Source organism: Pristiophorus japonicus, chromosome 6, assembly GCF_044704955.1.
Source record: "Pristiophorus japonicus isolate sPriJap1 chromosome 6, sPriJap1.hap1, whole genome shotgun sequence".
Taxonomy (NCBI): domain Eukaryota; kingdom Metazoa; phylum Chordata; class Chondrichthyes; family Pristiophoridae; genus Pristiophorus; species Pristiophorus japonicus.
The window spans coordinates 244565118-244591785 of record NC_091982.1 but is presented as its reverse complement, the minus strand read 5'-3'; the positions used below and the strand labels follow the sequence as shown (position 1 = coordinate 244591785).

The window sequence follows — 26668 nt, the reverse complement described above, 5'->3', positions numbered from 1 at the left end:
ATGTCAGCATTCACCACATCACTCTGCCTCCACAATCTCTCCATTCATATCAGGAGCAGGCTGGCTGCCTTTTGTTGTCTGTGTGCTTCGATTAGAGTGCCTTGACATGGATCTTTGGGTCTTTTACTCTGTGTCCTGGGTCAACATTTACCCCGCAACCAACATCAGTGCCAGCCGTGGCTCAGTGGGTATCACCCTCGCCTCTGAGTCAAGAAGGCTGTGGGTTCAAGTCCCACAAAAATCTAGGCTGACACTCTCAGTGGCGGCCCCCACCTGCGAGAGACCAGGTCCAGGTCGGTGATTGGAGCGTGGGTGGATACAGTAGGAACGGCGAGGTCAGGGCGAGAGATTGCAGAGCTATGAGATCAGAGCCAGAAGAGGCGAGGGCCCAGGGGCAGCACGGGCCAGCCCACACTGTGATATGTGTGCTCAATGGTCCATGCAGCAGAGCTGGTCTCCAGTCGTCTTGGGTAATCCTTGCCACTTGACCAAGACCTGGCTCTGTCAAGCCCGTGTGGTGGCTGGTGTGCAACGGCCACCCCACCTTAAAAAAATCCACGCACAGGCATCTTCCACCGCTCAAGATGTAGTTCAGCACCTGGAATATTAGGTCCTTCATTGAAACACCTGCGAACTCATCTCTTTTTGGCGTGGAAGTAAGTCACCCTCGTTTCGAGGGACTGTCTATGATGATGAGTACTGAGAGAGCAGAGCTGTTAGAGATGCTGTCTTTCGGATAAGAACGTTAAACTGAGGACCTCTCAGGTGGACATAAACCATCCCATGGCCTTCTTCGAAGAAGAGCAGGAGAGTTATCCCCGGTGTCCTGGCTAATATTTATCCCTCAATCAATGTAACCAAAAACAGATTATCTGGTCATGATCACATTGCTGTTTGTGGGAGCTTGCTGTGCGCAAAATTGGCTGCTGTGTTTCCCACATTACAAACAGTGACCACCCTTCAAAGGTGCTTCATGGAAACTTAGAAAAAAGGTGCAGGAGTAGGCCATTCGGCCATTCGAGCCTGCACCACCATTCAATATGATCATGGCTGATCATTCCCTCAGAACCCCTTTCCTGCTTTCTCTCCATACCCCTTGATCCCTTTAGCCGTAAGGGCCATATCTAACTCCCTCTTGAATATATCCAATGAACTGGCATCAACAACTCTCTGCGGTAGGGAATTCCACAGGTTAACAACTCTCTGAAGATGTTTCTCCTCATCTCAGTCCTAAATGGCCTACCCCTTATCCTAAGACTGTGTCCCCTGGTCCTGGACTTCCCCAACAATGGGAACATTCTTCCCGCATCTAACTTGTCCAGTCCTGTCAGAATCTTATATGTTTCTATGAGATCCCCTCTCATCCTTCTAAACTCCAATGTATAAAGGCCCAGTTGATCCAGTCTCTCCTCAAAAGTCAGTCCAGCAATCCCGGGAATCAGTCTGGTGAACCTTCGCTGTACTCCCTCAATAGCAAGAATGCCCTTCCTCAGATTAGGAGACCAAAACTGAACACAATATTCCAGGTGAGGCCTCACGAAAGCCCTGTACAACTGCAGTAAGACCTCCGTGCTCCAATACTCAAATCCCCTAGCTATGAAGGCCAACATACCATTTGCCTTCTTTACCGCCTGCTGTACCTGCATGCCAACTTTCAATGACAGATGAACCATGACACCCAGGTCTTGTTGCACCTCCCCTTTTCCTAATCTGCTGCCATTCAGATAATATTCTGCCTTCGTGTTTTTGCCCCCAAAGTGGATAACCTCACATTTATCCACATTATATTGCATCTGCCATGCATTTGCCCACTCACCTAACCTGTCCAAGTCACCCTGCAGCCTCTTAGCGTCTTCCTCACAGCTCACACCGCCACCCAGTCATCTGCAAACTTGGAGATATTACACTCAATTCCTTCATCTAAATCATTAATATATATTGTAAAGAGCTGGGGTCCCAGCACTGAGCCCTGCGGCACTCCACTAGTCACTGCCTGCCATTCTGAAAAGAACCCGTTTATCCCGATTCTCTGCTTCTTGCCTGCCAATCAGTTCTCTATCCACGTCAGTACATTACCCCCAATACCATGTGTTTTGATTTTGCACACTAATCTCTTGTGTGGTTACTTGTCAAAAGCCTTTTGAAAGTCCAAATACACCAAATCCACTGGTTCTCCCTTGTCCACTCTACTAGTTACATCCTCAAACAATTCCAGAAGATTTGTCAAGCAAGATTTCCCTTTCATAAGTCCATGCTGACTTAGACCGATCCTGTCACTGCTTTCCAAATGGGCTGCTATTTCATCCTTAATAATTGATTCCAACATTTTCCCCACTACTGATGTCAGGCTAACTGGTCTATAATTACCCGTTTTCTCTCTCCCTCCTTTGTTAAAAAGTGGTGTTACATTAGCTACCCTCCAGTCCATAGGAACTGATCCAGAGTTGATAGACTGTTAGAAAATGATCACCAATGCATCCACTATTTCTAGGGTCACTTCCTTCATACTCTGGGATGCAGACTATCAGGCCTGGGGATTTATCGGCCTTCAATCCCATTAATTTCCCTAACACAATTTCCTGACTAATAAGGATATCCTTCAGTTCCTCCTTCTCACTAGACCCTCGGTCCCCTAGTAATTCCGGAAGGTTATTTTGTGTCTTCCTTCGTGAAGACAGAACCAAAGTACTTGTTCAATTGGTCTGCCATTTCTTTGTTCCCCATTATAAATTCACCTGAATTCAACTGCAAGGGACCTACATTTGTCTTTACTAATCATTTACTCTTCACATATCTATAAAAACTTTTGCAGTCAGTTTTTATATTCCCGGCAAGCTTCCTCTCGTACTTTATTTTCCCCCTCTTAATTAAACCCTTTGTCCTCCTCTGCTGAATTCTAAATTTCTCCCAGTCCTCATTGGCTGCGAAGTGCTTTGGGACGTCCGGTGATCGTGAAAGGCGCTATATGAATGCACGTCTTTCTTTTTTGTTGTCACTAACTCATTGCTGTTTGTGGGAGCTTGCTGTGCGCAAACAGCCAGATTTCCCTACATTAAAACGGCAACCACAAAAAATAGTGCTTCACTGGCTGAAAAGCGCTTTGGAACATCCAGAGGTGGTGAAAGGCACTATATAAATGCAAGTTCTTTCTTTTAGATCCACAGTCTGGACTTTCTTTGATTCCGACACCCTACCCACTGAGTAAAAGAGCAGCGTTCTAACCTAATTCTACAACCAGTCCCAGAACCTTAATAGTTTGTCCTGAAGTAATTATTCATGGGTGAGACATTTACATGGTTGCATGAGAGAGATTGGCCAGCAACTCAAACTCATTGCTCCAACAGCAACACAGATTTTATTGCAATTGTTTTGCTGCCTGAAGCTCAGAGAGAGTTACATTTGTTTTACCAATAGCCAGATATAGAACCAAATGCAGCATTGAACTCAGGCTGACTTTTAGTGCAGACTTTCCCAAGTTACTGGGCCCGATTTTAACCCCTAGCTGCCCGAGCGGGAAGACATCAAACTTACATTTATATAGCGCCTTGAACACAGTTACAAACGTCCCAAGTCGCGTAAATCAAACAAAATCGGACACCGAGCCACATGAAGGAGATATTCGGACAGGTGACCAAAGGCTTGGTCAAAGTGGCAGGTTTTAAGGAGCATCTTAAAGGAGAGAGAGGTGAAGAGGCGGGGAAGTTTAGGGAGGGAATTCCAGAGCTTGGTGCCCAGGCAGCTGAAGGCACGGGCGCCAATGGTGGAGTGAAGGCGGGGGTGGGGCGGCGGGGGGGAAATGAGCAAGAGTCCAGTTAAAGATGAGTTGGTTACTTTCCCGTAACTCGATCCTGTCCCGCCATCTCCGATATTAACCCGCAAGGTTCCACAGGCAAATGGCACGGCCGCCTAAAGCAGGCGGAGGCCTCGCGCATTTATGTAGATCGGGCCAATTAGGACTCCGTGGGTGGGTGAACCGGCGCCCGAGTGAACAATTTGCCGCGGGTGTGACGCCACGCTCAGCAAGGTCACCAACTGGTGCGAAGGACGGAGACACTCTCCGCACAAGTGGGAAAAAAATCCGGGAAGAGCAGGAATGGGGTTGAAGGAGATTGGGAGAAGGTGTAATCGAGGGAGATGGGGAGATAGTGGGGTTGGGGGAGATGAAGTTGGGGGAGAAGGTAGAGTTAGGATTATGGGGAGACGGTGGGGTTGAGGGAGATGGGGAGACGGTGGGGTTGAGGGAGATGGGGAGACGGTGGGGTTGAGGGAGATGGTGGGTTGGGGGAGACGGTGGGGTTGGGGGAGAAGGTGGGGTTGGGGGAGACGGTGGGGTTGAGGGAGATGGTGGGTTGGGGGAGATGGTGGGGTTGGGGGAGAAGGTGGGGTTGGGGGAGATGGTGGGTTGGGGGAGAAGGTGGGGTTGGGGGAGACGGTGGGGTTGGGGGAGAAGGTGGGGTTGGGGGAGACGGTGGGGTTGAGGGAGATGGGGAGACGGTGGGGTTGAGGGAGATGGTGGGTTGGGGGAGATGGTGGGGTTGGGGGAGAAGGTGGGGTTGGGGGAGACGGTGGGGTTGGGGGAGACGGTGGGGTTGAGGGAGATGGTGGGTTGGGGGAGATGGTGGGGTTGGGGGAGAAGGTGGGGTTGGGGGAGATGGTGGGTTGGGGGAGAAGGTGGGGTTGGGGGAGACGGTGGGGTTGAGGGAGATGGTGGGGTTGAGGGAGATGGTGGGTTGGGGGAGAAGGTGGGGTTGGGGGAGACGGTGGGGTTGAGGGAGATGGTGGGTTGGGGGAGATGGTGGGGTTGGGGGAGAAGGTGGGGTTGGGGGCTATGGGGAGAAAGTGGGTCGATGATTTCTAACAAGGAACAAGTTCATTTGGCCGACTGCTCTTTCTCTGTTGCTAAAAACTTGCATTCTCAGAGCTGCCCGAGTGAATGCTGCAATAAACAGAGTTTAGCAACATGAGTCATTCAATTCCTCTTCACTTCACATCTCTATTAATATTAATACAAGAATTACAGGTGATTACAAGAGTGAGATAATGTGCGAGTATAATTGTAGCTGTTGTCAGTAGAGCTGCTAGTTGCGGTTTTGAGTGATGTTACGAGCACTGAGTCAGGCCCGAGGGTCTGTAATGGGGAGGCAGCTGAACAAAATAACATTCTAATTCTCCCTATTAATCTACATGGCCACTGAAGTTCTCTGTGCTTGGTTTTTAATGATCTTCACCACCTTCCATACTTTCAAATCTATGATGCTCTTTTCTTTATCTGCCTTGGTTTTCCGGCAACTTTTCCCCCCTCCTAAACCCACGGCCAGGTTTCAGCTGAGGCTCAGTGGGTATCACTCTCTCGGGGCGTGGGTGCAAGCCACACTTCAGAGATTTGAGCACATAATCCGGTGCCAGTACTGAGCGAGCGGCGCACTGTCAGAGGAGCTGTACTGAGGGAGACTGTCAGAGGGGCTGTACTGAGGGAGACTGTCAGAGGGGCTGTACTGAGGGAGACTGTCAGAGGGGCAGTACTGAGGGAGACTGTCAGAGGGGCTGTACTGAGGGAGCGGCGCACTGTCAGAGGAGCTGTACTGAGGGAGACTGTCAGAGGGGCTGTACTGAGGGAGCGCCGCACTGTCAGAGGGGCTGTACTGAGGGAGACTGTCAGAGGGGCAGTACTGAGGGAAACTGTCAGAGGGGCTGTACTGAGGGAGCGCCGCACTGTCAGAGGGGCTGTACTGAGGGAGACTGTCAGAGGGGCTGTACTGAGGGAGCGCCGCACTGTCAGAGGGGCTGTACTGAGGGAGCGGCGCACTGTCGGAGGAGCTGTACTGAGGGAGACTGTCAGAGGGGCTGTACTGAGGGAGCGCCGCACTGTCAGAGGGGCTGTACTGAGGGAGACTGTCAGAGGGGCAGTACTGAGGGAGACTGTCAGAGGGGCTGTACTGAGGGAGCGCCGCACTGTCAGAGGGGCTGTACTGAGGGAGACTGTCAGAGGGGCTGTACTGAGGGAGAGCCGCACTGTCAGAGGGGCTGTACTGAGGGAGACTGTCAGAGGGGCTGTACTGAGGGAGCGCCGCACTGTCAGAGGGGCTGTACTGAGGGAGACTGTCAGAGGGGCTGTACTGAGGGAGCGCCGCACTGTCAGAGGGGCTGTACTGAGGGAGACTGTCAGAGGGGCTTTACTGAGGGAGCGCCGCACTGTCGGAGGAGCAGTACTGAGGGAGACTGTCGGAGGAGCAGTACTGAGGGAGCGCCGCACTGTCGGAGGAGCAGTACTGAGGGAGACTGTCAGAGGGGCAGTACTGAGGGAGCGCCGCACTGTCGGAGGAGCAATACTGAGGGAGACTGTCAGAGGGGCAGTACTGAGGGAGTGCCGCACTGTCGGAGGAGCAGTACTGAGGGAGCGCCGCACTGTCGGAGGGGTAGTACTGAGGGAGCGCCGCACTGTCGGAGGGGCAGTACTGAGGGAGCGCCGCACTGTCGGAGGGGCAGTACTGAGTGAGCGCCGCACTGTCGGAGGGGCAGTACTGAGGGAGCGCCGCACTGTCGGAGGGGCAGTACTGAGGGGGCGCCGCACTGTTGGAGGGGCAGTACTGAGGAAGCGACGCACTGTCGGAGGAGCAGTACTGAGGAAGCGCCGCACTGTCGGAGGGGCAGTACTGAGGGAGCGGCGCACTGTCGGAGGGGCAGTACTGAGGGAGCGCCGCACTGTCGGAGGAGCAGTACTGAGGGGGCGCTGCACTGTCGGAGGGGCAGTACTGAGGGAGCGCCGCACTGTCGGAGGGGCAGTACTGAGGGAGCGTCGCACTGTCGGAGGGGCAGTACTGAGGGAGTGCTGCACTGTCATAGAGGCAATGCTGAGGGAGCGCTGCACTGTTGAATGTGCCGACTTTCGGATGAGACGCTAAACCGTCTGCTCTCTCAGGTGAACGTAAAAAGATCCCACTGTATTATTTTGAAGAAGAGCAGGGGAGTTATCTCCGGTGTCCAGGGCCAATATTTATCCCTCAATCAACATGACTAAAAAACAGATTATCTGGTCATTTTCACATTGCTGTTTGTGGGAACTTCTTGTGCGTAAATTGACTGCCGCGTTTCCCACATTACAACGGCGACTACATTTGAAAAGTACTTCATTGGCTGTAAACGCGGCAGCGAATTTGGGCACAGCAAGCTCCCACAAACAGCAATGTGAAAATGACCAGATCATCTGTTTTTTAGTCATGTTGGTTGAGTGATTAATATTGGCCAGAACTCCCCTGATCCTCTTTGAAATAGTGGCCATGGGATCTTTTCCGTCTACCTGAGAGAGAAGGCAGCACCTCCGACAGTGCAGCGCTCCCTCAGCACTGCACTGGAATGTCAGCCTGGATTATGTGCTCAATTCTTGATGTGAGAATGTTCGTAGGAGCACTACATTTGGCATCAGCAGTCCTGGGCAGAGGAAGGGAAAAATCACCCAAAGCGCTGACCTTGTTATGCTAACCAGCTGAGGAGACAATCGAATTTATCTGTGTTGTCTGCCCCACAACAACCACCTGCATTTATATAGCACCTTTAATGTAGTTACACATCGCAAGGCGCTTCAGAGGAGTGTCATCAATCAGAATTTGACACCGAGAGACATGAGGGAGTATTAGAACAAGTGACCACGTGCTGAAAGAGGTGGGTTTTAAGAAGCGTCTTAAACGGGAAAGAGCAGCGGAGAGGTTGGTAGGGAGGGAATCCCAGAGCCTGGTCCAGCTGAAGGCATGGCCGCCAATGGTGGAGTGAAGGGAGTCGGGGATGGGTAAGAGCCAGAATTGGAGGAGCGCAGAGATTTCGGAGGGTTGTGGGGCTGGATGAGGTTGCAGAGAGAGGGAGGGGGGGCGAGGCGGTGGCGGGATTGGAACACACAGTGTGAGTTTGTACACGACTGTTGTGGAGGGTGGGGGGGGGGGGGGAGCACCAAGGATGATGGAACTTCACCCACCGCCAGAAAGTTCCACCTCCTCTGAGGTTTCCTGGGGCTGGAAGTGTGTAATTATCCGGGAAGTTCCTGGGAGCAGGATGCCCTGTTCCATGTTTACTGGAGGGGAAAAAAATCGTTGAAGAAAAAAGCGACAGAAAGAGTTGAGCTGAAGAGTGAGCCGAGTCTGGATCTCCCGCTAACATTGCGAGTTTGGGCATGAGCGAAGGTGAGGAGCCATCGCATGTTGTATGCCTGGGAGCAGGGAGCGACAAAGGGATGTTTCCCTACCTCTGGCACCTCAGCCCTTCTCTCTGATACCCTCCCGCGGTGTAGAATTATCCACAGGTGCGCGGTGCACTTTAGGAAGGATGTCAAGGCCTTGGAGAGGGTACAGAGGACATTTACCAGGATGGTACCAGGGATGAAGGAACTTCAGTTTCGTGGAAAGACTGGAGAAACTGAGATGGTTCTCCTGAGATTAGAGAGGGTCAGGGAGAGATTTCATAGAGGTGTTCAAAATCATGAAGGGTTTTGATAGAGTAGATAAGGTGAAACTGTTTGTAGTGACAGGAGGGTCAGTAACCAGAGGACACAGGGTTTAAGGTAATTTGCAAAGGAACCGGTTGGGGGTGTGGGGCGGGGGGGGGGGGAGATGAGACGACATTATTTTTACGCAGCGAGTTGCTGTGATCGGGAACGCGCTGCCTGATATGGCGGTGGGAGCAGATTCAATAGTAACTTTCAAATGGGAATTGGATAAATAGCTGAAAAGGAAATAATTGCAGGGCAGTGGGGCAAGAGCAGGGGGGAGTGGGACTAATTGGATCGCTCTTTCGAAGAGCCGGCACAGGGACGATGGGCCGAATGGCCGCCTTCTGTGCTGTAAGATTTTATCATTCCATAACACAGACAGATTAAGTGAGTGGGCAAAAATGTGGCAGATTGTGGAGTTTGGTGCGGTGTGGTGTGAGGTAATCCACTTCGGATCTGAGATCGACAAATCAAAATATTTTCTTAATGGTGAGAGACGAGGTGATGTGGAGGAGCAAAAGGGATTCTGGTGTCCCTGTACACAAATCACTAAAAGCTAATGCACAGGGACAAAAAAAACAATTCATAAAGGCTAATGGAACGTCGGCCGTCATTTCGAGGAGGGTGGGATGCAAAGGGGATGAAGTTATGTTCGAGTTGTATAAAGGCTCTACTCAGAACCCATCAGCCGAACACAGAGGAGGCTGCACACAGGGAGGTAAAAGTAACAGTGACCTCAGTCTTTATTGAGACACTCCAGAGTGAGGAACAGGCCTTAGGGGCCGGCTTATATACAGTGCTCCCAAGGGATGCTGGGATCCCATGGGACTTCAGGGGATGAGCTCCCTGGTGGCGGAACATGGGAGTGCATGCTTTACAGATACACAACATCACTCCCCCCCGCCAAAGTCAAAGTGAAAACTATTTACAAGGTGAGGCGGTCGGGAGCCTTTCTTTCCCTGGTGGACCGCCTCTGTACAAATGTCTGTTCTGGTGTGTTGGCTGTGCCCTCGCTGGGCTGGTGTGTTGTTGGACCTGCAGGGGCTGCTAGGTGAGCCTGGCCTTGCTGGGCTGTTGGGCGTGATGGGTTCGATTTCCTGGTACGGGGTGGTGTTGTTGATCCTTTGGGTGTCTGCTGTGGGATGGTCAGGGCAGTCTGTGAACCGCAGCCTCGTTTGGTCCAGGTGCTTTCTGCAAATTTGTCCATTGTCTAGTTTGACTACAAACACCCTACTCCCTTCTTTAGCTATCACTGGGCCCGCAATCTACTTGGGACCATGTCCATAGTTTAGCACATACACAGGGTCATTCAGATCAATTTCCCATGACACAGTGGCGCGACCATCATTTACATTTTGTTGCTGCCGCCTGCTCTCTACCTGAGCTGGCAGGTTGGGGTGAACCAGTGAGAGTCTGGTTTTAAGTGTCCTTTTCATGAGTAGCTCAGCCGGGGGCACCCCTGTGAGCGAGTGGGGTCTTCTGCGGTAGCTGAGCAGTTTTCGGGACAGGCGGGTTTGGAGTGAGCCTTCTGTGACTCGTTTAAGGCTCTGTTTGATTGTTTGTACTGCCCACTCTGCCTGCCCATTGGAGGCTGGTTTAAACAGGGCCAAGGTGACATGTTTGACTCTCATTGCGGGTCATGAATTCTTTAAATTTGGCACTGGTGAAACATGGCCCGTTGTCACTGACCAGTATGTCAGACAGGCCGTGGGTGGCAAACATGGCCCTCAGGCTTTCAATGATGGCGGTAACGGTGCTTCCCGACATTATTTCACATTCAATCCATTTAGCAAAAGAATCCACCACCACCAGGAACATTTTACCGAGAAACGGGCCCGCATAGTCGACATGGACCCTTGACCATGGTCTGGAGGGCCAGGACCACAAACTTAGTGGTGCCTCTCTGGGCACGTTGCTCAACTGAGCACACACGCTGCATTGCCGTACACAGGACTCTAAGTCAGAGTCAACACCCGGCCACTGCATGTGGGATCTGGCTATCGCTTTCATCATTACTATACCCGGGTGTGTGCTGTGGAGATCCGAGATGAACGTCTCCCTGCCCTTTTTGGGTAGCACTACGCAGTTACCCCACAACAGGCAGTCTGCCTGAATGGACAGCTCGTCCTTTCGCCGCTGGAACGGCTTGATTAGCTCTTACATTTCAACGGGGATGCTGGCCCAGCTCCCATGCAGTACAGTTTTTTTTACTAGGGACAGCAGAGGATCTTGGCTGGTCCAAGTCCGAATCTGGCAGGCCGTGACAGGTGATTTATCATTTTCAAAGCTTCCATGACCATCAACAAGTCTGCGGGCTGCGCCACCATCAAAATGTTTGCAGACTACGCCATTTCCACCCCCGTGGTAGGCAATGGTAGCTGACTGAGAGCACCTGCACTGTTCTCGGTGCCTGGCCTGTGGGATGGTATAGTTATAAGCTGATAGCGCGAGTGCCCACCTTTGTATGCGGGCTGAGGCATTAATATTTATCCCCTTGTTTTCAGGGATATGAGGGGCTTGTGATCGGTTTCCAGCTCAAATTTGAGGCCAAACAGGTACTGATGCATTTTCTTTACCCTGAACACACACGCTAATGCCTCTTTCTCAATCATGCTGTAGGGCCTCTCGGCCTTAGACAAGCTCCTGGAGGCATAGGTGACAGGTTGCAACTTCCCCGCAACATTAGCTTGTTGTAATACACACCCGACTCCGTACGATGATGCATCACATGCTAGCACAAGTCTTTTACACGGGTTATACAATACAAGCAGCTTGTTGGAGCATAAAATGTTTCTGGCTTTCTCAAAAGCAATTACTTGTTTTTGTCCCCATACCCAGTTCTCACCTTTACACAATAACTCATGTAGGGGCTCTAAGAGGGTACTTAACCTCAGTAGGAAGTTACCAAAATAGTTGACGAGTTCCAGGAATGACCGCAGCTCCGTGACGTTCTGTGGCCTGGGCGTGTTCCTGATAGCCTGTCTTGGCGTCTGTGGGCCGAATGCCGTCCGCCATGATCTTTCTCCCCAAAAACTCCACTTCTGTTGCCATGAAGACGCATTTCGACCTCTTCAGCTGCAGCCTTACGCGATCCAGTCACTGGAGGACCTCCTCCAGGTTTTGTAGGTGCTCGACAGTGTCCCGACCCGTGACCAATGTCGTCCTGAAAAACCACGTGGTACGGACTTGAGTAGGCTCTCCATGTTTCTCTGGAAGATCGCTGCAGCTGACCAAATTCCAAACGGTAGATGAACAGTCCCTTGTGCGTGTTGATGCAGGTGAGGTGCTTAAAAGACTCCTCCAACTCCTGCGTCATGTAGGCCGAAGTCAGGTCGAGCTTGGTGAACGTTTTGCCACCTGCCAGCGTCGCAAATAGGTCGTCTGCATTAGGTAGCGAGTATTGGTCCTGTAGCGAGAAACGATTAATAGTTACTTTATAATCGCCAAAAATCCTGACCGTGCCATCACTTTTGAGTACTGGAACAATCGGGCTGGCCCACTCGCTGAATTTCACTGCGGAGATGATGCCCTCGCGTTGCAGCCTGTCCAGCTCGATTTCCACTCTCTCCCTCATCATGTGAGGTACTGCTCGCACCTTGTGGTGAATAGGTCGTGCCTCTGGGACCAAGTGGATCCACACCTTCGCCCTGGAATGCCTGGCTCAAAAAGGGAAGGAAATTTGTTATGAACCTGGGTACATGTGATAGTGCTCGGATGTCATCCCAGTTCCAGCGGATTTTGCCCAGCCAGCTCCTTCCAAGTAGTGTGGGGCCATCGTCCGGGACAATCCAGAGTGGCAGTTCGTGCACTGTGCCCTCGTAGGTGACCTTGACCATGGCGCTGCCCAGGACAGTGATAAGCTCTTTGGTGTACGTTCTCAGTTTTGTGTGGATGGGGCTCAGGGCTGGTCTGAGTGCCTTGGTGCACCAGTCTCTCAAAAATCTTTTTACTCATGAGGGTTTGGCTAGCGCCAGTGTCAGTTCCATGGCTACAGCTAAGCCATTCAATTTTATGTTTAGCATTATAGGTGGACATTTCGTTGAAAATGTGTGCATCCCGTGTACTTCAGCATCTACCTCCTCTTTCTGAGGCTCGAAATTGCTTTGATCCACCATGGACTGATCTTCCTCTGCCACGTGGTGGTTAGCAGGTTTTGTAGAACTTGCAGCTCGTCTGCAAGCTCGTTGGAGGTGCCCCATTGTTCCACAGCTCTTGCAAACGTACCCTTTGAAGTGGCATGAATAGGCTGAATGGAAGCCTCCAAAACGCCAACAAGGTGTGAATTGCCTTGCATTCATCCTTTGTTGCGGGCTCTGAGTCATCTGGCTCACCTGAGGCCTGCTGGCAGTTGCAGTCTCGTGGTTTCTGCCCTGTACATTTCTGCTCGCAAACACAGTTCCAGTTGATTTACGAACATTGCTAGCACTTGTGTGCTGAGAGATTTGTCTGGTGTTATCACTGGTGGACATAAACACCTGTGCTACCGCAATGGCCTTACTGAGGGTCGGTGTCTCTACAGTCAAAGGTTTTCGTAGGATGGTCTCGTGGCCAATGCCCAGTACAAAAAAGTCTCTGAGTAGGTAGCCATCAAACTCACATTGTCCTGCAAGTCACCTTAGCTCAGCGACGTAGCTCGCCACTTCCTGACCTTCAGATCGCTGGCATGTGTAGAACCGATACCTCGCCATCAGCACGCTCTCCCTCGGGTTGAGATGCTCCTGACCCAGTGTACACAGCTCCTCATACGACTTATTTGTGGGTTTCACAGAAGATTCATCATGAGGCTGTAGGTCGGTGCCCCGTAGACCGTGAGGAGGGCCGCTCTCCTTTTTGCAGCACTTCCTTCTCCGTCCAGCTCGTTGGCTACAAAGTACTGGTCTAGCCGTTCGACATAGGCTTCCCAGTCCTCACCCTCCGAGAACTTCTCCAGGATGCCCACAGTTTGCTGCATCTTTGCGTTGGATTCGTACACTTATCGCCAGTTACTGTGTTCCTAACACAGATGAGACTGCACACAGGGAGGTTAAAGTAACAGTGACCTCAGTCTTTATTAAGACACTCCAGAGTGAGGAACAGGCCTTAGGGGCCGGCTTATATACATTGCTGCCAAGGGATGCTGGGATCCCTTGGGACTTCAGGGGATGCACTCCCTGGTGGCGGAACATGGGAGTGCATGCTTTATAGATACACAACAAGGAGTACGTGTGTTCAGTTCTAGGACCCGCACCTCTGGGAGGATATATCAACGTTGGAGGGGGAGCAACGCAGATTCACCAGAATGATGAGGCTAAAAGAGTTAAGTTATGAGGACGGGTTGCACAGACTGGGCTTATATTCCCTCAGGAATAGATTAGGGGGTGGTCTGATTGAGGTATTTAACCCTGATGGGGTTAGATGGAGTAAGGGTGGGAGGAGGCTCGTGTGCAGCATAAACGTCAGCATGGACCAGTTGGGCCAAATGGCTTGTTTCTGTGCTGTACATTCTATGCAAGGACAACTGCCCTGAGAATGCATCATGATCTGACAGCGAAAGGTCTCTTTCAAAGCCATCAAGAGTATAGAAGGTTTCGGAGCGATGTTTAAAATGATAAAGGGCAGACAGAAAGAATCTATTTCCTCTGGTGGGGGGAGTCCAGAACAAGGGAACATAACCTTAAAATTAGAGCCAGGCCGTCCAGGGGTGATGTCAGGAAGCACTTCTTCACACAAAGGGTAATGGGAATCTGGAACTCATCCCCGGGAGTCAAGTGAAATTTTCCAGACAGAGATTGGTAAGATTTTTGTTGGGGATGGTTATCAAGGGATTGGGAGCTGTGGGCGGGTAAATGGATTTGAGGTGCAGATCAGCCGCGATCTGGCAGAATTGTGGAGCGGGCTCGAGGGGTTGAACGGCCTCCTGTCTCTGCATAGCAAACATCTCAAAAAGTCGGGTGACAGATTAGACTCGCCAAGCGACCAGCGGAACTTGAGAAAGGAGGAAAGGACTTGTGTCAGAATCCTGGAGCGGAGTGAGAGGAGACAGAGGGGGCAGTGTTCGCGGTTCATGGCGCCCCCCCCCCCCCACACCCCCCACCCCGAGGTCGATGACGCTATTCCTAAACTGACACAATTACTTTCTGAATTTTACATTCGGAACAGAAACCAGGAACAAAAACTAATGATCGAGCTGGAGGAAATTTGCCTTCTTTTTATTTACAGAAATAGATTAACAAAAATATGCTTAAGGGGCATTTCAAATTGTAAGCTGGACTGGATGTCGCACATCAGTATCAATCACTAACTCATTTGGTGAAACCATTAATTGTGGTAAATGGAGATATGTTCAGAGCGTGAGTTCCTCACAGCTCAACATTCATTCGACACCAGCTGTAAGCAGTAATACATCTGATGGCACTGACATTATCCGACCTCAGCCCGTCACTATTACATTTTAACATCATTTGCCACAGAAAGACCTGGATTATTGAGTTGGAAAGATGGGTGAGGTGAGATCGCAGGCGAGAGTGTTCAACTACAATTACATGTACCCACCAGTACTGTACCCCCGTGTTATACAGCGACAGACCTGTACCCACCAGGACTGTACCCCAGTGTTATACAGTGACAGACCTGTACCCACCAGTACCGTACCCCAGTGTTATACAGTGACAGACCTGTACCTACCAGTACTGTACCCCAGTGTTATACAGTGACAGACCTGCACCTACCAGTACTGTACCCCAGTGTTATACAGCGACAGACCTGTACCCACCAGTACTGTACCCCAGTGTGATACAGCGACAGACCTGTACCTACCAGTACTGTACCACAGTGTTATACAGTGACAGACCTGTACCCACCAGTACTGTACCCCAGTGTTATACAGCGACAGACCTGTACCTACCAGTACTGTACCCCAGTGTTATACAGTGACAGACCTATACCTACCAGTACTGTACCCCAGTGTTATACAGCGACAGACCTGTACCCACCAGTACTGTACCCCAGTGTTATACAGTGACAGACCTGTACCCACCAGTACTGTACCCCAGTGTTATACAGTGACAGACCTGTACCTACCAGTACTGTACCCCAGTGTTATACAGTGACAGACCTGTACCCACCAGTACTGTACCCCAGTGTTATACAGCGACAGACCTGTACCCACCAGTACCGTACCCCAGTGTTATACAGTGACAGACCTGTACCGACCAGTACTGTACCCCAGTGTTATCGTGACAGACCTGTACCTACCAGTACTGTACCCCAGTGTTATACAGTGACAGACCTGTACTCACCAGTACCGTACCCCAATGTTATTGAGTGACAGACCTGTACCCACCAGTACTGTACCCCAGTGTTATACAGTGACAGACCTGTACCCACCAGTACTGGACCCCAATGTTATTGAGTGACAGACCTGTACCCACCAGTACTGTTCCCCAGTGTTATACACCTGTACCCACCAGAACTGTATCCCAGTGTTATACAGTGACAGACCTGTACCCACCAGTACTGTACCCCAAAGTTATACAGTGACAGGCCTGTATCCATCAGTACTATACACAGGTGTTGCACAGTAACAGATATATACCTACCAGTACTGTAGCCCAGTGTTATACACTGACAGACCTGTAACCACCAGTACTGTACCCCATAGTCATTGAGTGATAGACCTGTACCCACCAGTACTGTACCCCAGTGTTATACAGAGACAGACCTGCACACACCAGTACTGTACCCCAGTGTTATACAGTGACAGACCTGTACCCACCAGTACTGCACTCCAGTGTTATACAGTGACAGACCTGTACCCACTAGTACTGTACCCCAATGTTATACAGTGACAGACCTGTACCCACAAGTTTTGTATCCAAGTGTTATACAGTGACAGATCTATACCCACCATTACTGCACACCAGTGTTGCACATTGACAGACCTGTACCCACCAGTACTGTACCCCAGTGTTATACAGTGACAGACCTGTACCCACCAGTACTGTACCGCAGTGTTATACAGTGACAGACCTGTACCCACCAGTACTGTACCCCAGTGTTATACAGTGACAGACCTGTAACCCCCAGTACTGTACCCCAGTGTTATACAGAGACAGACCTGCACACACCAGTACTGTACCCCAGTGTTATACAGTGACAGACCTGTACCCACAAGTTTTGTATCCCAGTGTTATACAGTGACAGACCTGTACCCACCAGTACTGCACACCAGTGTTATACAGTGACAGATCTGTACCCACAAGTTTTGTATCCCAGTGTTATACAGTGACAGACCTATACCCACCAGTACTGTACCCCAGTGTTATTGAGTGACAGACCTGTAACCACCAGTACTGCACCCCAATGTTATTGAGTAACAGACCTGTACCCACCAGTACTGCACCCCAATGTTATTGAGTGACAGACCTGTAACCACCAGTACTGTACCCCAATGTTATTGAGTGACAGACCTGTACCCACCAGTACTGCACCCCAGTGTGAAACAGTGACAGACCTGTACCCACCAGTACTGTAACCCAATGTTATACAGTGACAGACCTGTATCCCCAGTATTGTACTCCAGTGTTATATAGTGACAGACCTGTACCCACCAGTACTGTACCTTAGTGTTATACAGTGACAGACCTGTACCCACCAGTACTGTACCTCAGTGTTATACAGTGACAGACCTGTACCCACCAGTACTATACCCCAGTGTTGCACAGTAACATATATATATCCACCAGTACTGTAGCCCAGTGTTATACACTGACAGACCTGTACCCACCAGTACTGTACCCAGTGTTATACAGTGACAGACCTGTAGCCCCAGTATTGTACCCCAGTGTTATACAGTGACAGACCTGTACCCACCAGTACTATACCCCAGTGTTATAGTGACAGACCTGTGCCCACTAGTACTGTACCCCAGTGTTATACGTGATAGACCTGCACCCACCAGTACTGTACCCCAATGTTATACAATGACAGACCTGTACCCACCAGTACTGTACCTCAGTGTTATACAGTGATAGACCTGTACCCACCAGTACCGTACCCCAGTGTTATACAGTGACAGACCTGTACCCACCAGTACAGTACCAGTGTTATACAGTGACAGACTTGTAGCCCCATTATTGTACCTCAGTGTTATACAGTGACTGACCTGTACCCACCAGTACTGTACCAGTGTTATACAGTGACAGACTTGTAGCCCCAGTATTGTACCTCAGTGTTATACAGTGATAGACCTGTACCCACCAGTACCGTACCCCAGTGTTATACAGTGACAGACCTGTACCCACCAGTACTGTACCAGTGTTATACAGTGACAGACTTGTAGCCCCAGTATTGTACCTCAGTGTTATACAGTGACTGACCTGTACCCACCAGTACTGTACCAGTGTTATACAGTGACAGACTTGTAGCCCCAGTATTGTACCTCAGTGTTATACAGTGACTGACCTGTACCCCAGTGTTATACAGTGACAGACCTGTACCCAGCAGTACTGTGCCCCAGTGTTATACAGTGACAGACCTGTACCCACCAGTACTATACCCCAGTGTTGCACAGTAACATATATATATCCACCAGTACTGTAGCCCAGTGTTATACACTGACAGACCTGTACACACCAGTACTGTACGCAGTGTTATACAGTGACAGACCTGTACCCACCAGTACTATACCCCAGTGTTATACAGTGACAGACCTGTACCCACCAGTAATATACCCCAGTGTTGCACAGTAACATATATATATCCACCAGTACTGTAGCCCAGTGTTATACAGTGACTGACCTGTACCCACCAGTACTGTACCAGTGTTATACAGTGACAGACTTGTAGCCCCAGTATTGTACCTCAGTGTTATACAGTGACTGACCTGTACCCAGCAGTACTGTACCCCAGTGTTATACAGTGACAGACCTGTACCCACCAGTACTGTGCCCCAGTGTTATACAGTGACAGACCTGTACCCAGCAGTACTGTACCTCAGTGTTATACAGTGACTGACCTGTACCCACCAGTACTGTGCCCCAGTGTTATACAGTGACAGACCTGTACCCACCAGTATTGTACCCCAGTGTTATACAGTGACAGACCTGTACCCACCAGTACTGTACCCCAGTGTTATACAGTGACAGACCTGTACCCACCAGTACTATACCCCGGTGTTATACAATGACAGACCTGTACCCACCAGTACTATACCCCGGTGTTATACAGTGACAGACCTGTACCCACCAGTATTGTACCCCAGTGTTATACAGTGACAGACCTGTACACACCAGTATTGTACCCCAGTGTTATACAGTGACAGACCTGTACCCACCAGTACTGTACCCCAGTGTTATACAGTGACAGACTGTATCCACCAGTACTGTACCCCAGTGTTATACAGTGACAGACCTGTACCCACCAGTACTATACCCCGGTGTTATACAATGACAGACCTGTACCCACCAGTACTATACCCCGGTGTTATACAGTGACAGACCTGTACACACCAGTATTGTACCCCAGTGTTATACAGTGACAGGCCTGTACCCACCAGTACTATACCCGTGTTATACAGTGACAGACCTGTACCCACCAGTACTGTATCCCATGTTTCGGAGCTCCTGTTGAAAGGACACGCATACAGACCCGAAGCATAGGACAGAACATGATTTAAAAAAACAAATTATATGGTCATCATCATTGGTGTTTGTCGGACCTTGCTGTGCGTTCACTTCATTGCAACAGCGACTGCACTTCAAAAGTAGTTTATTGGCTGTGAAGCGTTATGGGATGCCCGGAGAGAGCCTCAGTGTAACATCTCTTGTGAAAGATGGATGAAAGTGCTCAGGACAAACAAATGGCTGTCTTGTCCCTTTCTAGCATTTCTATAGCGCCTATCAAGGCAACCGGATGTCGCAGTCAATGAAGTACTTTTTGAAGTGTTGTCACTGTTGTAATGTAGGAAACGCAGCAGCCAATTTGTGCACAGCAAGCTCCCACAAACAGTAATGTGATAATGACCAGATAATCTGTTTTTTTCATGTTGATTGAGGGATATATATTGGCCCCAGGACACCGGGAGAACTCCCCTGCTCTTCTTCGAAATCGTGCCGAGAGTGAGCATAAGAAATAGGAGTAGGAGTCGGCCATTTGGCCTCTTGAGCCTGCTCCGCCATTCAATAAGATCATGTCTGATCGGTTCTTGGCCTCAACTCCACTTCCCTGCCCGTTCCTCATGACCCTTGACCCCCTCAGTGCTGAGTGCTACCCACTGAGCCCCAGCGGACACTGTGTGAGGGAAGAGCCAGCAGCAGGTGCCCAGTGAGGCGCTGGTGAAGCAGAGGAGCTGATTTGCAGACGCTGCAATGCCCTTACCTGTAGTCGGCAGCAGTAATGTGCAGCGGGAGTGAGGTTGTCGATCTCAAAGGCCGTCTCCATGCCGCAGTAGACGAGCTCCATGGACTCCTCCTTCTCTCCCCATTCCAGTCTGTACTCCGATATATCGGCACCATCATTTTCAGGGCTCTGTAAGCACAAGCAAATAATACTGAGGGCCATTCGCGATAAGACTGCATTTATATAGTGCCTATCTCATCTTCAGGACAGCCCAAAGTTCTTTACAACCAATGGTAGGGCAGTCACTGTTGTTATGTAGGCATAGGAATAGGAAGAGGCCATTCAGCCCCTCCTGCTTGCTCTGCCATTCAATCAGATCACAACTGATCTGTACCTCAACTCCATTTCCCCGCCTTAGCTCCATGTCCCTCGATACCCTTACCCAACAAAAATCTAGCGATGTCAGTCTTAAAAGCTCCAAGCGACCCCCAGTATCCCACATTACAACACTGGCTGCACTCCAAAAGTACTTCATTGGCTGTAAAGTGCTTTGAGACATCCGGTGGTCGTGAAAGGCGCTATATAAATCCAAGTCTTTCTTGCTTTCTTTCAGTATCCACAGCCATCTGGGGGAGAGTGTTCCAGATTCCCACCACCCTTTGTGTGAAGAAGTGATTCCTGACATCACCCCTGAACGGCCTGGGTCTAATTTTAAGGTTATGCCCCCTTGTTCTGGACTCCCTGCTATCATAAGAAATAGTTTCTCCCGATCTACCCTATCGAATCCTTCAACCATCTCAAACATCTCGATTAGATTACCCCTTAATCTTCTATATAGAATGATGGCAGATAAATGGAGTTAAGATACAGATCAGCCATGATCTAATTGAATGGTGGAACACGTTCGAGGGGCTGAATGGCCTCCTCCTGTGCCGTTGTTCCTAAATACTAACAAGGTGTCCCAGTTGTGAGGAAATTGGGTGCGAACAGGAGCAGGTTTGCTATCAAGACCCTCTTGGTCAATTAGTTTCTTGACACTCAACTCACACATCCAGAAACAGTGGGGAGTTTGGGCTGAATGGCCTCCCGCTGTGTACTCTAGTGAATACAAGCCTCCGGGAAAGTTTCCTTAGCCTCTCTGATCAAGTACCTGGAGTGGGACATGAATCTAAAACCTTCTGGCTCAAAGGTGGGAGTGCTACCCACTGAGCCACGGCCGACATCAAGGGCTGGATTTTCGGTTGTCTAACGCCTCAGTTAGCGGCCAGAGCGGGTGTTAATGGGAGCGTAAGAGGTTACCGACCGGGAGCGGAGCATTTAGCGCCCTGATCGGAAATTCATCAGAGGCTCACCGGGAGCGCAAACCAGTAGCACTCTGAGCGTGACGTATTCCTGGTGCAACGCGGACGCTTGCGCCCCGGTTGGTAAATTGGGAGCAGCCGCCTCATTGAGCGCCTGCCAAGAACAACGCCTGGAAAAACAATGGGTCCAGGCTTGCAGAGTCGTTAACTGGTGGCTACTTAAAGGGATAAGGAAGCGCTTCCCTTGGAGGTCACAGTCAGTGCAACGTTTACACACAGCAAGGTGCGTGAGCCTCCGAGTCTGCAGCGACAGACAGACATAACAGTACAGCATGAGAAAAAGTCATTTTGAAAACTTTAACGGGTGCAATACTATACCGCGCCTGTAAGACTCGGCATTTCCCGGGTTCTGAATTGGAGTTCCGCGCATGCACAATGACTCGGTTAAATTTAGCGCCAGCATTTTCGTTAGGGCACCCACCACCCACCCCCCACCAAGCTCTGGTGTGCAAAGGCTGATTGAGCACCCCCGTCAGCTCTTTGACCGATTCTGACGAATTTCTGGGCGGCAACAGAGGCGCGACCGAATTTCTCCCTCCAAGAATGTTGTCCAAGAGTTCGAGGAGAGGGAGGGGGAGGCGCGGGGAGGAATTGAGGGTGCAGGGCGGGAAGAGCTAAAATGAAAAGCTAACTTGACATTTCCGCCAATCAGCAATGAAACCAAAAAAAAAAAACCAAAATGACCACAAACGTGGCACCCACAGCCTCCCAGTCCTCGAACTGGGCTGCTCTCGTCGACACTGTTAGCACTAGCAGGTGGGACTGGGCAGGTGGGAGCTCTTTTCACAGAAAGGATTAGACTGAGGGGCGGGGGGGGTGGGGTGACTTGATGGAGGCTTTTAGGATTATGAAAGGGTAGACGTAGAGAAGATGTGTTTCCACGTGTGTGGCGGGAGGGGGGGAGGACCGTAACTAGGCATCATAAACCACATTCCCTTGAAGCTGTGGGCTGCCCCAGGGAACCCACGCAGCCGGACGTTCCAATGCACGAACCACGCAAGCGCCACGCTCTGATTGGCCCGCACGGCACTGGCAATGAGCCGGGCGGCACTAAATCAAAATGAGAGGGAACACTGGTCATAATACAAGATAGTTTACTAATAACTCCAATAAGGAATTCAGGAGAACCTTCTTTACCCAGCGAGTGGGGGTGGGGGGGGGGGGGGGGGGCCGGGGGGGGGGGCAATGGTCAGGCGCTGGTCTCGAGGTCCCGCACAGACCACTCACCGGCTTTTATACGGGGAAAATGTGGCTGGGCCCACGCACCGAAAAAAAAAAGGAGGAACTCAAGGAGGTGAGAATGTGGAACTTGCTGCCACAGGGACTGGTTGAGGTGAAGACAGATGCATTTAAGGGGAAGCTGGACTCGCACCCGAGAGGGCATTCGGGGCCTCGGTTTAACGCCTCATCCGAAAGACAGCACCTCCGACAGTGCAGCACTCCCTCAGTACTGCACTGGAGTGTCAGCCTAGATTTCTGGGCTCAAGTCTCACTCTGGTGAATCTGCGCTACATAGCGTTACATAGGATATACGGCTCAGAAACAGGCCCTTCGGCCCAACCTGTCCATGCCAGCGTTCATGCTCGACACACGCCTTAGCCTGTCCTTCCTCATCTATCTCTATCAGCAGCTGGAGTAACTGCGTTCAGTCCTGGGCCCCGCCCCTCAGGGAGGGTATATCGGCCTCGGAGGGGGAGCAGCGCAGATCACCAGAGTGATACCGGGGCTAAAAGGGTTAAATTATGAGGACGGGTTGCACAGACTGGGCTCACATTCCCTCGAGTTTCGAAGATTAGGGGGTGCTCTGATCGAGGGGATTAATCCTGATCGGGTGAGAGGAAGTAGGGTGGGAGGAGGCTCGTGTGGAGCACAACAAACAAACAAAGTCTTGCATTTATATAGCGCCTTTCACTTGCACCAGACGTCTCAAAGCGCTTTACAGCCAATAAAGTACTTTTGGAGTGTAGTCACTGTTGTAATGTGGGAAACACAGCAGCCAAACTGCGCACAGCAAGCTCCCACAAACAGTAATTTGATAATGACCAGATCATCTGTTTTTTTGACTGAGGGATAAATATTGGCCCCAGGACAATGGGGAGAACTCCCTTGATCTTCTTCGAAATAGTACCATGGAATCTTTTACGTCCACTTGAGGGGGCAGATGGGGCCTCGGTTTAATGTCTCATCTGAAAGACAGCACCTCCGACTGTGCAGCACTCCCTCAGTGTCAGCCTAGATTCATGTGCTCAAGTCCCTGGAGTGGGAATTGAACCCACAACCTTCTGACTCAAGAGGCAAGTGTGCTACCCACTGAGCCACAACTGACACTGGCACAGACCCATTGGGCCGAATGACCTGTAAGCTCTATGCAATGACAACTGCCCTGAGAATGCATCGTCATCTGACCGTGAAAGGTCTCATTCAAAGCCGTGAACGTTCGCTGATAGTACAAAAAGCACAAAACACTTTGTGCTCGTGCAGACAGAAGGTTGAACGAGGCACATCCAATACATTCTCATTAGCCCCGCTTTTAAAATCACTCAGTGCGGTGGGACTTTTACAAACATCTTGAGCATTAAATAAATTGCCCTCCGCACGAACTGCTTTATCCCAGCGCTGCGAATGGCAGCCCAGTTAATGCATCTATTTTTAAATCGAGGCGCAATGGGAAGCTTTAATCAAAGTGAGTATCAAGACGGAGGGCACTTTACAGCCGAGTTAAAACACATAGTGGAAGAGGCACACAGTAGGCGCATTAGCCATGAAAGGCAAGCGAGGGCGATGATGCAGAGCTCACATCGAAAACATTAACCCGTTTTTTTGTCCTTACAGATATTTAAGATGCTGTTTATTGCCAGCATTTTCATTTCAGATATCCAGCCTTCTTGGTTTGGTGGTGGAAGTTATGTTGCAGTTGAGGGGGATGACTCATCAGGGGAGGGCAGCAGCAGCCAAGTTCATGGCACCGTGGCTGGCTCTGTTGCACAGGAGGGCAGGAAAAAGAGTGGGAGAGCTATAGTGGTAGGGGATTCAATTGTAAGGGGAATAGATAGGCGTTTCTGCGGCCGCAACCAAGACTCCAGGATGGTATGTTGCCTCCCTGGTGCAAGGGTCAAGGATGTCTCGGAGCGGGTGCAGGACATTCTAAAAAGGGAGGGAGATCAGCCAGTTGTCGTGGTGCACATTGGTACCAACGATATAGGTAAAAAAATGGATGTGGCCCTACGAAACGAATTTAAGGAGCTAGGAGCTAAATTAAAAAGTAGGACCTCAAAAGTAGTAATCTCGGGATTGCTACCAGTGCCATGTGATAGTCAGAGTAGGAATCGCAGGATAGCGCAGATGAATACGTGGCTTGAGCAGTGGTGCAGCAGGGAGGGATTCAAATTCCTGGGGCATTGGAACCGGTTCTGGGGGAGGTGGGACCAGTACAAACTGAACGGTCTCCACCTGGGCAGGACCGGAACCAATGTCCTAGGGGGAGTGTTTGCTAGTGCTGTTGGGGAGGAGTTAAACTAATATGGCAGGGGGATGGGAACCAATGCAGGGAGACAGAGGGAAACAAAAAGGAGGCAAAAGCAAAAGACAGAAAGGAGAAGAGGAAAAGTGGAGGGCAAAGAAACCCAAGGCAAAGAACAAAAAGGGCCATTGTACAGCAAAATTCTAAAAGGACAAAGGGAGTTAAAAAAACAAGCCTGAAGGCTTTGTGTCTTAATGCAAGGAGTATCCGCAATAAGGTGGATGAATTAACTGTGCAAATAGATGTTAACAAATATGATGTGATTGGGATTACGGAGACGTGGCTCCAGGATGATCAGGGCTGAGAACTCAACATCCAGGGATATTCAACATTCAGGAAGGATAGAATAAAAGGAAAAGGAGATGGAGTAGCATTGCTGGTTAAGGAGGAGATTAAGGCAATAGTTAGGAAGGACATTAGCTTGGATGATGTGGAATCTATATGGGTAGAGCTGCAGAACACCAAAGGGCAAAAAACGTTACTGGGAGTTGTGTACAGACCTCCAAACAGTAGTAGTGATGTTGGGGAGGGCATCAAACAGGAAATTAGGGGTGCATGCAATAAAGGTGCAGCAGTTATAATGGGTGATTTTAATATGCACATAGATTGGGCTAACCAAACTGGAAGCAATACGGTGGAGGAGGATTTCCTGGAGTGCATAAGGGATGGTTTTTTTAGACCAATATGTTGAGGAACCAACTAGGGGGGAGGCCATCTTAGACTGGGTGTTGTGTAATGAGAGAGGATTAATTAGCAATCTCGTTGTGCGAGGCCCCATGGGGAAGAGTGACCATAATATGGTGGAATTCTGCATTAGGATGGAGAATGAAACAGTTAATTCAGAGACCATGGTCCAGAACTTAAAGAAGGCTAACTTTGAAGGTATGAGGCGTGAATTGGCTAGGATAGATTGGCGAATGATACTTAAGGGGTTGACTGTGGATGGGCAATGGCAGACATTAAGAGACCGCATGGATGAACTACAACAATTGTACATTGCTGTCTGGCGTAAAAATAAAAAAGGGAAGGTGGCTCAACCGTGGCTATCAAGGGAAATCAGGGATAGTATTAAAGCCAAGGAAGTGGCATACAAATTGGCCAGAAATAGCAGCGAACCTGGGGACTGGGAGAAATTTAGAACTCAGCAGAGGAGGATAAATGGTTTGATTAGGGCAGGGAAAATGGAGTACGAGAAGAAGCTTGCAGGGAACATTAAGACGGATTGCAAAAGTTTCTATAGATATGTAAAGAGAAAAAGGTTAGTAAAGACAAACGTAGGTCCCCTGCAGTCAGAATCAGGGGAAGTCATAACGGGGAACAAAGAAATGGCGGACCAATTGAACAAGTACTTTGGTTCGGTATTCACTAAGGAGGACACAAACAACCTTCCGGATATAAAAGGGGTCGGAGGGTCTAGTAAGGAGGAGGAACTGAGGGAAATCCTTATTAATCGGGAAATTGTGTTGGGGAAATTGATGGGATTGAAGGCCAATAAATCCCCAGGGCCTGATGGACTGCATCCCAGAGTACTTAAGGAGGTGGCCTTGGAAATAGTGGATGCATTGACAGTCATTTTCCAACATTCCATAGACTCTGGATCAGTTCCTATGGAGTGGAGGGTAGCCAATGTAACCCCACTTTTTAAAAAAGGAGGGAGAGAGATAACAGGTAATTATAGACCGGTCAGCCTGACATCGGTAGTGGGTAAAATGATGGAATCAATTATTAAGGATATCATAGCAGTGCATTTGGAAAGAGGTGACATGATAGGTCCAAGTCAGCATGGATTTGTGAAAGGGGAATCATGCTTGACAAATCTTCTGGAATTTTTTGAGGATGTTTCCAGTAGAGTGGACAAGGGAGAACCAGTTGATGTGGTATATTTGGACTTTCAGAAGGCTTTCGACAAGGTCCCACACAAGAGATTAATGTGCAAAGTTAAAGCACATGGGATTGGAGGTAGTGTGCTGACATGGATTGAGAACTGGTTGTCAG

At 50.0% G+C, this 26668-nt stretch overlaps 1 protein-coding gene across 3 annotated transcripts in view; it reads right to left on the bottom strand.

The window, feature by feature from the left end:
* The window catches only part of fndc3ba (fibronectin type III domain containing 3Ba), a 411236-nt gene that overhangs the window by 101336 nt on the left and 283232 nt on the right, over positions 1-26668 (bottom strand). For all 3 annotated transcript variants that reach the window (XM_070882439.1, XM_070882441.1, XM_070882440.1), the window contains exon 21: positions 19832-19981. In XM_070882439.1, the coding sequence (XP_070738540.1) occupies positions 19832-19981 (150 nt within the window). The remainder of the gene's footprint in view (positions 1-19831; positions 19982-26668) is intronic.